Genomic DNA, 12,808 nt, shown 5'->3' on the forward strand with positions numbered 1-12,808 from the left:
CAGTCACCTGCTGGAGAGTACCAATTGTACAAATACAGCACTAGACTTATGAAAGGCAATAAGCATCTTTGACTCTCCGAATATATTTGTTTCTTGAGATAGCAGCTTCTGGCAGGAAAAAAAAGATGGATGTAGAGATATTGAAGAGGTATCATTATGTCCGGAGTCATGGTTGACTATAGGAAACAAACCAGTTTTAATTTCCCGGTGATTTTGATTACTGCCAAAATATCTGTGTGGGAAGGAGTGACATTTGAGGTTGGAGGCAGCAAAGCATGAAAACATGCAGAAAGCATGAAAGTGAAGCATGAAAGGGCCGTATCTCACTTAAATCCTGTGTGTGCTTTTATATTTCTTTGATGATGGCAGATCCTACTACCTGGATTGCTGTAACACCAGTTGATCTACCTTAATAGAGCAGCACTTACGTAATTTACTTACTGAACCAAACAGGAGGTGTTCCCTGTCTTAAAGGGCCTTACAAGCTAAGCGTGAGACAAAACCAACAGGCTAAAGTGGACAGCTAGAGAACCTAAATGAAACAATACTTAACAGTCCCTTCAGCTGCCCTGAAAATCTTATTTTAACAAAACCTGCAAGTCTATAGTTTATACAATGCGTAACTTTACACCAGCTGTTCTCACTAAGTACCTTGTAACAGAGCTCTCCAAGATTAAAACAGCAGCTCTGTACTAAACTCTCTCGAGAGCAATGGGAAGTTGTCCTAGAATACAGGCAGTATCTTTTAAGGCCTGTTGAGATAGCTTGAAAAAAAGCAAAGTGAGTTTTAAGTTTTCAAAGCTGATGTATAATAGATCTAAAATGACTAGCACTATAGAGCAAGAAAGCAGCCACAACCTCTACAAACTAGTTTTCAAGCTGTACCCCCCTGGCTATCCCTGCATAAAGCTCTTGGAGAATGCAATCTTATTTACAAAGTATTGTTATACAGTTGCAGGGGGCTCTCCAGCTATTTTAGGGTTCTTTTGTTGTGGAATACTACACAAACAGGGTAGTTGCATATACAATATGGAGACAACAAAGGCATGAAAAAAGTAGCTGTGTTACATGGAGAAAGTCCCAGCTTTTCAAAGAAACAGAAGGAAAACACTTCTCACAGCAAACTGTATTAGTGGCTTCAAGAGCCAGATGCAAAGGATATTCCTTGACACCTGAAAAACAGACAAAGGCTCATTATCTGCTTTAGGTTTTGGCAGTACTTACATGTAATCCCCAAGAACATGTTCTGATTTGGTAAGTGCTTCAGTACGCAGTTCCATTCTACTTTAATATGGGACCCATACACCTTTGGTCACCACATTTATGGCCAAAGCATAGAGACAGTAGATACACCCAACACTTAGAAGGAAACAATACATTTGGGTTTTTTTCCAATTTTAAACTCTGAAAGGTATCTTGCTTTTTTTGTTGAAACATTAAAAAAATTAAAAATCCAACCATGAGGAATAAGCCCAGCATAATCATTTCCAGTCAAAATTATTAAGAAGTTTAGTAATCATGAGTTGAAAGCAGTCCCATGATGGGAAATGTGTTAGGCAACAGGAGATGTAAGCAATTCCAGTAGCTAAAATAACACAGACATTATGGGCAGTATAAGGAATTGACTGAGGGAGTTTGATTTTACAGGAAAACAGTTTTCTCCCAGGAAATTCCTGCTCCATGACAGCAGGTAATGGAAGGAAAAAAAATTTAGCTCCAGTTTTTAAAACATTTGTTTCCATACTCAGTGGAAATGGAAACATTTACAATCCATGTGATACGTAAAAAGGATAAGGCAAAAGGAATAGTAAGTTTTTTTACTGGGTAGTAAATCATTCAATGGTGTGAAGGGTTTCCATGGAACCAGCTCCTGTTTTCATGAATTAAGAGACCAGCCTGCTCTACATCAAGTGACAGAATTACAGGGAATGACTCTTGAAATAACGGTACTCTTATGAAAGCTCATTTTGAGACATTTTAACTGGTACTCAGAGCTAAATTTAAAATACTTTTCAAAAGAGTGGGGTTTTTTTCACGTTTTCCTGTACCATGCAAAACCACACATTGCAAAAATCATAGGGTAGTAAGATTAGCTTTTTAAAACTATAATTTATTTAACAAGATTCAATTTTGCTTTCTCAGTAGTATTTCAAAGAAACACAACATTTGAAGCATGTGGCATTAAATCTCCTGAATGGAGTGGTAAGAATTAGTGGTAAGAAAGTACAAATGATACAGTGAATTAAAAAAGATAAAAAACCTATCAATTAAAAGGATTTTTTTAATTTATTAGAACACCCTGGCCATTTATACAGCTAAGAATTCATGAAGTGTTTGACTTCACTGAGAATATGCTTTTCCGACTTAAGGACATCCATTTCCAGGAATTAGTAGCTACTACAACCTAGCAAGATTACAACCGCAGTGACAGAACATTACAGTGGCAGAAGAGGCAAGTTACGTCACGAGGCTGAACCCGCAGCAGCTGGGGCTCTTCCCGATGTAAGAGCACTTGCAGGCAAACAACTGCCCATCTGAGAAAACATGAGAATAGGCGCTCGGAGCACTGTGCCCTACCAAAAGGAGGCCTTCATGTAGCGTGGCCTTCAGACCAGCAGCATGGGTCTCACTGACTGCAGTGAGCAATCCACGCAACACAAATTGTCACATAGAGCCAGCCTCCTCAGATTACATGCACTCCCTCATAGCCCGTAGTTGGTAATTGAGAGCTGTGAACCTCCATACGCACTGGGTCAGCTCATTCCTGTGGTTTTCTTACTCTGCAAACAGCATTTAATTCTTATCTAGGCTAATGCTCAGACAGGCTCCATTCATCATTACCCCCACCTCTGAGAAAAGAAAGTGAAAAGCAGGCCTGCAGAATTTAGGTTAAAGTGAAAATTAATCTAAATCATATCAAGATCAGCACAAAACTCACTGTCTCCTCTGGCAGCTATACACACAGCACAAACCGATCTCATGGGATTCTGAAGTAAACAACATGTGTTGGATACTGTAGCAAAAGACCCTCTTTTTAAAAGAAAAATGTCATTTGCTTGTGACATGGTGAGAGTTATGCAAGATTCCTATTGCAGAGGTGATGAAAATATTCATTGAAAATTTCAGGCCACCACTAAAAAAAAAGACGCTATTATCCAAAGGTCAAGGTCAAAACAAGACTGTTTCACCAAATTTCTCAAAGGTCAAAAGAAAAGGAAAAATGTAATACATAAATATATACACTCATCAAATTGAAGTAATAGTTATTCCAGAAACAGATTTGACAAAAGAGAAGATCAAACATGGTTTTCCCAGAAGTACAGTTTCTCAACTCAGCATTTTAATTTTAGCAGTTTGCAGCAGCAATGCTGTAATAGCTGGCATAAAATTAAGCACAACTTTAAGTGGTATAGTTATGAGTAAAATAATCCAAATTACTAATTCAAAATACATGACTGTGTGTAAGTAACAAAAAGAAAAAAACATACAAGATTTGCTCTCTATGCAAAGTACTTTGCATGCATAAGCTTTTGACATTTAAATAACTGCCTGGCTACTGGGTGGAATTCAGTAATAATTACATTTTGGATGACTGGGGTAGACAGAAAAAATTTCACAAACACACAGATTGACAGTAGACTTTTATTAACATATCTTACAATGTCGATTACTGTATTCCTAGTTTTATACTCTTCTGATGTGTTATAAAGATTGATTTAGATTCTACAGTAATGTACTGTACTTAAGTGATCATTCATACAGGATATCACACCAGAACATTTGAGTAATACACGCACACACCACTCTAGTTTGGACCTGTTATTTTTCAAGGTTAGCTTAATAAAGTAGAATTAAAAAAGTTATGGGGTAAATCAAAATTCTTGTTTAGCAGCATGCAAGGATATTCAAGTACAATTTTTCAACCAAGTGATTTTTTTGTTGTTGTTTTTAAATTGACTGGTAACTAATTCACCAGTACTAAAATAAACACTATGAAATACCCAAATGTTAAAGTTAAGGCTAATAGTTTTACTTCACATCCATATGCACAACCAGAGAACATTCCATTTTAAATAAAACACAGTAATCAAATTCTGGATACATTATCTCTTGTAAATATAGCATTGGAGCTTCAAACTACAGATTACTCAAGTTCATGAGCCCTGTAATAATGTTATGCTGGAGATGTAAAGAATCTTTTTGCTCTTTAACCACACTTACAAAATGGCCTGATATTCATAATGAGCAATGCAAAAATATTACAGGCAGAACTTATAATACAGTATCAAAAAAGGAATATTTTGGAAAAGACATCGCCATTTAGTTGGTGAAACAGAGTAATTCTAATCTTACAGGAAGTACTGTAATACTTTTGAAATATATATATATTTATATGTATGTATAAAAACCAGTATCCTTTATTGTGGTTTTTTTTTGAATTGCAGGTATCCAGAAAAACTCATTGTATTTACTTACTTTTCCTCCTGTCCATTCTCCTTGATTGCTATACAGTCATTTTATTTCCCCTATACACTTTTCACTAGATAATGACTTCCACTGGGCAACTGTTTTCATTGTATATGTGGTTTTATCATAAGATGTTTTTATTTTACACATACAAATTTTATTTTACACACAAGCTATGAAAGTCAAAGCTACCAGGAACTGCTTGGTAGTACTGTATGAAATAGCCAACAATGTACAACACTTGTGAAAAACATTAGTAGCAATATATTACATACCAATAGTTTAACTATAGTCTTTCCTACCTACTTACACTGCGGGGTTTAGCCCAATCATGCCTGTTCTCATCAATTTTTTTAGCCCTCTAAGCATAAACTGTTTTGGCATCCATCCAATGAGGCTGCACATGCATTGGTTGTTCATCTAGGCTACCTCTGTTGATTTTTTTTTTTTTTCCTTTTTAGGAAACCAAGCAGAAAGAACAGTGGTTACTCTAAACAAATACAATATAGAGGAACCTCCTGAAAGGACAGGAAAGATACAAAATTATGTTTCATTTGCAGAATAGCCTGCACATTTCCAATCCAATCATTCTGAAACATACATCTGGTTTGAAATGACAGGCAGGCTTATGGTTTTTATGCTTGTAACTGGGATCTGCTATGTTGGGCGCATACAAATTCTCTACATACAGCAATTTCTGTACGTGTTATCACTAACAATTTATTCAATTGATATGGAAAAAAAATCTTTCTGGAAAAGAAAAAAAAGAAGAGAAAGAATATGTGTTCTGGATTACATTAAGAAGAATAAGATACCTAATTTACAGCTATTTCACTTATTTATGGAGGAAAAAAAAAATGAAATTCCTGAGAATGCATAAGTTTTCAGTAATGCCTGAAATATTTCAATAGACTTCTCATGATAAGTGAAATACTCTTTAAAAGTCAGCTTTCAGACCAATTGTTACCATGCAGTCTCACAATCATTTTACAAATCCTGCCTAATTACAAATGCATATCAAGCAAAAACCTCAAACCAACACAAAAAAGGCAAAGAAATTTTATCCAACATATTTAGTAGATGTAGTAGACACATACACCGTTTCAGCAAAAATTGCTAAAAACTCAACTCCACACAGAAAAATAAAAACCAGACAGCTATCCCTAGAGCCTCTAAACAACTGTAAGTAAAATTTGTGCTTCTTAACAATAACGGGCTTTAAAAAACAAAAGAAAAATGGACTACTGAGTGCAATCAGATTGCTCACACCATTTTGAGGATTTAATTGCAAATTATTATATCATTATTTAGTAGCAACAGCAGCTAATTTTGCAAAAATTTCACATGTTGACAAAGTTCCATTTCCCTTTTATGCCCATACCCCACTCCATCCCGAGCCAAAGAGCTAAACTCCCATACAATTAAAGCTATTGTCAGTCAAGATGCATTCATTCATGGTAACAGCAATGATATGGTGTGTAGATGATGATGCTGATTTACAAGCCATTATAATGTGGCCCCCATCTTTTATTGATATGATCAAAAGTATGAGACACCCACTGCTGCTCAAGCACTTTGTATCTTTCCTTGCATATGTAGAGAGGTTTACCACGCCTGTAGGGGAAAAAAAAAAGGGGGGGGGGGGGGGGGGGGGGAGAAAAATAAATGGTTAATACGCCAAATAAATGGAAAACTGCTTCATTATATAATCAACACACGATACTCATACAACTTTTTTCCCCAGGGGAAGCTTGCACTTTCATTGGTAAGAGGCTTTTGATTTTGCTTTTAATGAGATAACTGCTGGGACTTCCCTTCCTCCCTCTTGGATAGCAGAATCCAGAAAACATCTCTTGTTCTCTCAGGCATGTGCAGCTTGGAAGCTACACTCCTTCCCTACACTGGAATCCAACTGCATCGTTTGATTAAAGGCCAAACAACAACTTTGGGAGAGAAGTGTTTCCCAAAGCAACACTCAGAATTGAACGTCATTGGGATGGCAACATAGGAATCTGTCTGTTGGGTGCCTGGTGTGTATAACTCAATAATCATGATTACACCACCTTTGGGAAGAAAAAAACGAAGAAAGAAAAAAGAAAACGGAAGAAAGAAAAAAGAAAACGGAAGAAAGAAAAAAGAAAACGGAAGAAAGAAAAAAGAAAACGGAAGAAAGAAAAAAACAAGAAAGGAAGGAAAAAAAAAAGAAAAAGTCAGTCCAGCCTGAAGCAAATGGGGATTTTCCACCCAAGGAAGGTACAGATCTATTATTATCTGTTATTTCATGTATTGCATAACATAAAGTTGATCTACACAGAGGAGGAACAATGAAACAATGTAATGAAAACATTACCTGAGATCTCTGTCTTCTTCACCATGTGCATCTAGATAAACAGAACCCCAAAGGCAGAAACGATGGCCTCGTATGATGATGATTACAGATGCATTAATCAAAAGAAATATTCCTGTCCCGGCTCCACAGTTTTGAGAATGCTGTAATATTATGGGTGTACAAAGGGAAGAGTGCAAAGATTCTGTTAGTGTCTCAACTTTACAACAAAAAGGATTTAAAAAATAGTAATTAGTTTTGCTTGAAATAACTTACAGACATTATTTACTAAGAAACAGTTTGACAAAGGATAGCCTGCCCCAAAATTCTCCAAGCAAACTAGAACTCCATGTCTTGTGCTGCCATAACACTTGCATACAAAAATGGTTCCCTACTCAAAAAGGGAGGATATTAGTTATCATGTAAAAACAGAATTACTTAACAAAAATGAGCAAAAATATTCTCTACAGTATTTTGAATTTGTTGTTGTATAGCAAACTGTATAGCATGACCAAATATTTTTCATAGATGGCAAGAATAAGAGAAAGTATTCAGAAAAAACTTAGTATTACCTCTTTTACAATAGTCTCTATTGCTAAACATTTGCTTTCTCTATCCATGCTCACAGATCTAGTCTATGGCTCTACAAATCTAGTAAAACAAATTTTTTTGATAATTCTTGCTAGCTTCAGTATGTCATTCATCTCTATGAATGGCATGATCTGTATTAATCAATTCATTTTAGCAATTAAGAAACATGCTCTTCCTACATAGTTCTATTACTATTAGAGGCTTTAATCCCATCAACTATAATAAAACATAATTAATTATATAGTTTTTAAATTCTTTTTTTTATAACTCTTTTCGTGAAGCTTGACACCTTAAATGTAACTGTTAATTCTCTCTTAAATTTTGCCCACCCCTCCTTCCCCCACCATATTAGCAGTATGAGAAAGAAAGGCGAGTTCAAACAATTTCAAAAAGGTCCAAGATCCCTCTGAAATTTCTTTGAGTGTGATTTTATGCCCCATTTGTAAGTATCTTCCCAACAAATTCCCCTCATAGTTTTGTAAAGCCCATGGAGTTCCAGCCTTCTACTAACTATTCCATGGTAGGAAACAGAACAGCTGTCAAAGCAAACCTTTATCGTAGACAGGAAAACAATACTAGATGCTGTCCAACTCAGGTTCTTGAAAGAACTTACATATATGCTGACTAGAAAACTTTGCTGCTGAATTAAAGTCAAAGGCCTTAAAATGACGCTTATCTAGCTATTGTCTGTAGATCACTAGTAGATGGTCAGGTGTATCAGAAAGTACTCTACAAAAGGAAAAAAAACCCCATACATTGATATTCTTATGTACGCAGAAAGCAAGGAAACAAAACAGAGGAAAATTAAAATGATATACGAACAATCAGAATGCAGACAAATTTCAATTGGTTATGTGTCAACATTACACACAATGGCCCTGTAAGAGTTTTTCAAACAGGTGAAATAGGCTATGGGCTTAAAAAGGTGAATAAAACTGCTCTTTAGAATCCAGTCTAGGTCCATCTATAAGAAATAAGCCCTAAACTTTATTATTGGGGGTTGGACTAGATGACCTTTAAAGGTCCCTTCCAACCCAAACTATTCTATGACTCTATGATTATATAAACATGTTTTGGAAAGAAAACCATCAAAACTGAGCAATGGAGTTAACGATCCATAAGTGTGAGACTCAATTACAGAATTTGAATTAACTCTCTCTTACCAGTACACATTCACAGTAACTCTGTTGTTTGCAGCACAGTCCTTTCAAGCATACAAAAGTACCACAAACTAGACAAACAGCAGGATCTTTAGGAACCTTGGTACAAACAGTACAAGTCTTTCTGTGATAATACTGAAAAATGGTATTATAATTCTCAGGCAACTGAAGGAGGTGTGGCAAGTCCCATTTAGGCTCCTGGATAAGCAAAGCCTACAAAGAAGATAAGAACAATGTATCAGTTCTGCACATTCATTTATGCATTTATATTTTCTAAGAGAAGAGAATACCAAAGAAAGGAAGCACGCAGTTTAAAAATCTCTCACTTCTGCATTTCACAAATTTAGAAGTCAAAAGTCACCTTGCAATAGTCACCTGCCTCTGGCTGAACACCCTCCCCAACTGTGGTCACATTTCATCTTTTGTAATGGGTGCAAAAACGGGCACTAGCCTTTTCCCAAGGACATTTTCTAAATGTGACGCTTTTTAAACACAAAAATATTCATAGCTAAAACAAGAGGATTAAGACTGATCTAAAGGGAGGACTCCCACTACACTAAGTTATTTTGGCAACATCAACACACTGCTGCCGAACCCTGGCACTGACTAAGCAAGCTGTCTCCTAGCTAAAATTTAGACTAAAACTTTCAAAACCAGAACTGAAGTTAGGCTCTGTAAATGACAGTTGAAGACATCTGCCTGATTTCCAAAACTGTGTTGCACACATAAATTTTGAGGCCATTGGGAACTTACCAGTACTCACAAATTTTTGATAAAGCAGGCACCACCTACCTAAATACTGGTTTCAAACCTAATGCTTCTCTTTTGCTCTTAAAAAACACTGTCCAATTTTATGGGGTTGGTTTGTTTGTTTATTTGTTTGTTTTGTTTTTAGACAGTGTTTTCCTTCAACCTACTCATTTTTACTGGGTTTATAATTGATGGGCATAGGGGTCAGATGGGATCTTTCTTGAAAGGTGTAAAATTTTTTAATTTTTTTTTTTTAAGGAAAAAAAAAAAAAAAAAGAGGAAAATTGCATTTGTGCCCGGTTCCTTTTCAGTCATGGAAAGAATACTATCAGTTTCACTGCAATCTCTCTCAAATGCCTATCAGATTGGCAGCAACTGTATTTTGAGATTAATCTGAGTATTCAAATTTTCACTCACAATAGCCTAATTCATGCCTGCAAACATGCAAAGGCAGGTGCAGATCATGCTGCAGAGTGAAGAATGCATCTGGCTTGCCTTTTTGACACCGTAAGCTTAGGAGAGGGGGACTTGAATTGTTGAGATGCAGCTTCTTCATAAAAACAATGCAATAAAGTTGAAACATTTCCATTTCACAATTGATATTCCAGTTGCACTGATTCAAGTCTTGGTATTGTTTCTTTAACCTTCAGAGAAGACGTACCATCTTTTATCAGTCAACTGTTGAACAGCTTTTATTCTTTTGATCTTTTTCAGTATTGCAACTGAAGATGCTCAAAAATATCGATAATGTCTAACAGGCAAGAAAAACTTCTGGTAAGTATTTTCTTAAAAGACAAAGTTTCTGTTACATGCCTTTGATAGGCTTCAGGTGCAGAAGATATGGGTACACTTAGTAGCATTTCAGGATAGTGTTTCTATTTTCTGTCTCCAGCAATAATAGAAAAAACAGATAGGTTTTCTTATTCCTGTTTTTAACCAGTCCAACCCACATCCACTAACTTATATTTCTGATTACAATTTCTCTCTCATTTACAAGTCAGGTTCTCAGATCCTTATCCAAAACAATAGTGTATGTGCATAGTGAATCAAGCAATAAATAGCTGCTTCCACATCAGCACTATTTTGGAAGAAGTAATTTTGCTACATACCTTTACTTGATCTGGATGTCTATCTGCAAATGAAGCCAATTCTAAGCACCACTGTGATACCATGTCAAATGCTGGCACTGGCCAATCGAGACAAGAGGCACTGGTGAACTGATGAGCCGACTGAAAAGATGGTAATAGACCCAGGCAGCTTGCAAGAACTGTGAATTCTTCGTCTTCCTTTTAGGTATGAAACCAGAGAGGTTTAGATTAATACCTACACTCTGAATTTTTAAATAGTTTATTAAAACGTATCTATTCCAATAAGAAAAGTAAAGACATTCTAGTACAATGATGCTAGTAGTCACGTTCAGAGACACAGAAAATCTTCCATTTTTTCCAGATTACCTCAAACTGGATTCTCAAAATACAAGAAAACTGGTCAGAAAAAAAACCCAAACCCCTACAAAACCACAAATCCAGAAAACACAAAAAAAGAAAACTCCAAACTCCCCAATAATTTTCTTCCTGTTTAGCACCCAAAACTGGCTTGTAGCTCTTCTAGAGATGAGATGGTTTTGAGGCAAGGAAACGAGGAAGCTGACCTGCAGCAAACTCAGCTTAAATCAGTCATGGGACGTAAACATAATTGTCCACTGATGCAATGTCTCTGAGAATAAAGTCCAAGTATTAACAGGCATTAAGCAAAATCAGGACTGAATTCCAGTCTGTGTGGAAATTATGCCATCTCTGCAAATGCCGGACAAGTTTTAAAAGTATGTTGGTATTTTATGAGACAGGCACCTTAAAAGTCTAATTTTTGATCTCCGGCTTTTAAAATGGAAACTTTTGCATGTGCCCCTCTCAATCTGTACCTGGCAACTAGGTAAATCCCCTCCAAAAAGATGGTGTTGAAGAAGGCTTGTGATCCTGAGGAAAGGCAGGCAGAACTGTTGCAGATAGCACTCTACAGAATCAGGATTTACCTAGGGGGGAAGGAAGCACAATTACTAAATTCTGCCCCAGATAAGCTGTCTCCTATGTAAGAAACTCCAATATGAACCAAATAGTTTTTAAGCATACTATATAAATCACTGCATCAAACATACATTCCAAAGGCCAGCATTTCACTAATAATCTGAAAGAGCTCTGTGGGTTTTCTTTCCCCCTTGACAAATGTTTTTTCTACTTAAATACTCAGTTTTCCAAGTTTCTGAAAGGTCTTTCATACATATGATTAAAAACCACAATTATAAGAAGTATTTGTCAATAACTTTCTCAACACAGCACTGGCCATATTGATATTAGTAAAAGAAAGATTTGCACAGGCAAACTGTCCCAAAGGGATGTGCTTTGATCTAGAAAATAGAGTTGTACTGCAGCCTTTAGCAAGATCAGAGAAAAATCATTATAACAACGAGGCTGAAAAACTTAAATAAGAGACAGAAAGGGGACATGCTGGAAAAAATCCTCATGAGATTTGCCAATACCACTGTTAATTCTTCAGTGTCTCCTTCTTCATATATCTTCCCCTTAGACAGCTCGCTAATCACATGACCCAGCAGTACTTCCCAAGATTTTTCTCCACTGGATGCATTCTGCAAATAGGAAGGAAAGAAATCCAAAATGCACTGGTCATGAAAAGGAGGAAAAGTTCCTGTAAAAGTAACAGCGATGAAGTTAATTTCCTTTTGATCAACACGTGAATTTTGACCTATAAGGATACACATTGTTTAAAAAAAAAAAATTCTACAGAAAGGGAATGCATTTAGCTCACAGAGTGAAATGTGAATTGCTACTTCAATTACGTATGTTCTAAACTGGGTGTTATATGAAAACATTTTTATTATGTTGCATTTCCCATGTTTTTTCTGTGAGTATAAAAATGCTTACTTTAAAATTAGGAAGAATCACTTTATGGATACATCATGTTTTGACAGAATTTGAATTCTAATACAACTAATTAAAAAAAAAAAAAAAGGTAATTTTCTAAAATGTACCAACCAGAACGAGTTACAAAACACTTGCTATGTATTTTAAGTTGAAATGAGTCTATCTGAAAATGGGAAGTTGTGTTTGGAATGAACAATATCTACTGCAGATGGGAAAAAATATTTAGTGAAAAGAATAAATAGCCACTTAGCTTTGTGCCATAGCATTTACATTTAAAGGCAACGATTATAGAAAGCCATCAGAAATAGAAAGCAGCATTCCCATAAATACTTTTCTTCTAAGTCATAATAAATTCTACCCAGGAAGAACATGATTGGATATGAATTTTGAGCTCTGTTAGTATATCATCAACATAACAAACAATGAGGGAGTGGAACGTTACTGGGATTCTTTAAAAAATCCCAAAGCAACTAGGTGAGATTAAATATATAAAGGCTTCAGTAGATAACAACGTATATAATTCATCAGTTGGTTTCTTTAGTGCATTTTGAGATCAATTATAATTGTTAATTTTT

General features: G+C 35.8%; 1 protein-coding gene across 5 annotated transcripts in view; it reads right to left on the reverse strand.

The window, feature by feature from the left end:
• Positions 1-3,628: 3,628 nt before the first annotated feature.
• Positions 3,629-12,808, reverse strand: part of UBR3 (ubiquitin protein ligase E3 component n-recognin 3) — a 118,132-nt gene continuing 108,952 nt past the window's right edge. For all 5 annotated transcript variants that reach the window (XM_076342641.1, XM_076342640.1, XM_076342639.1 and 2 more), the window contains 6 exons: positions 11,831-11,938; positions 11,216-11,326; positions 10,404-10,580; positions 8,548-8,757; positions 6,818-6,957; positions 3,629-6,081 (listed from right to left, as the gene is read on the reverse strand). In XM_076342641.1, the coding sequence (XP_076198756.1) occupies positions 5,964-6,081; positions 6,818-6,957; positions 8,548-8,757; positions 10,404-10,580; positions 11,216-11,326; positions 11,831-11,938 (864 nt within the window). In that variant the 3' untranslated portion in view covers positions 3,629-5,963. The remainder of the gene's footprint in view (positions 6,082-6,817; positions 6,958-8,547; positions 8,758-10,403; positions 10,581-11,215; positions 11,327-11,830; positions 11,939-12,808) is intronic.

Source organism: Aptenodytes patagonicus, chromosome 6 (genome assembly GCF_965638725.1).
Source record: "Aptenodytes patagonicus chromosome 6, bAptPat1.pri.cur, whole genome shotgun sequence".
Lineage (NCBI taxonomy): Eukaryota > Metazoa > Chordata > Aves > Sphenisciformes > Spheniscidae > Aptenodytes > Aptenodytes patagonicus.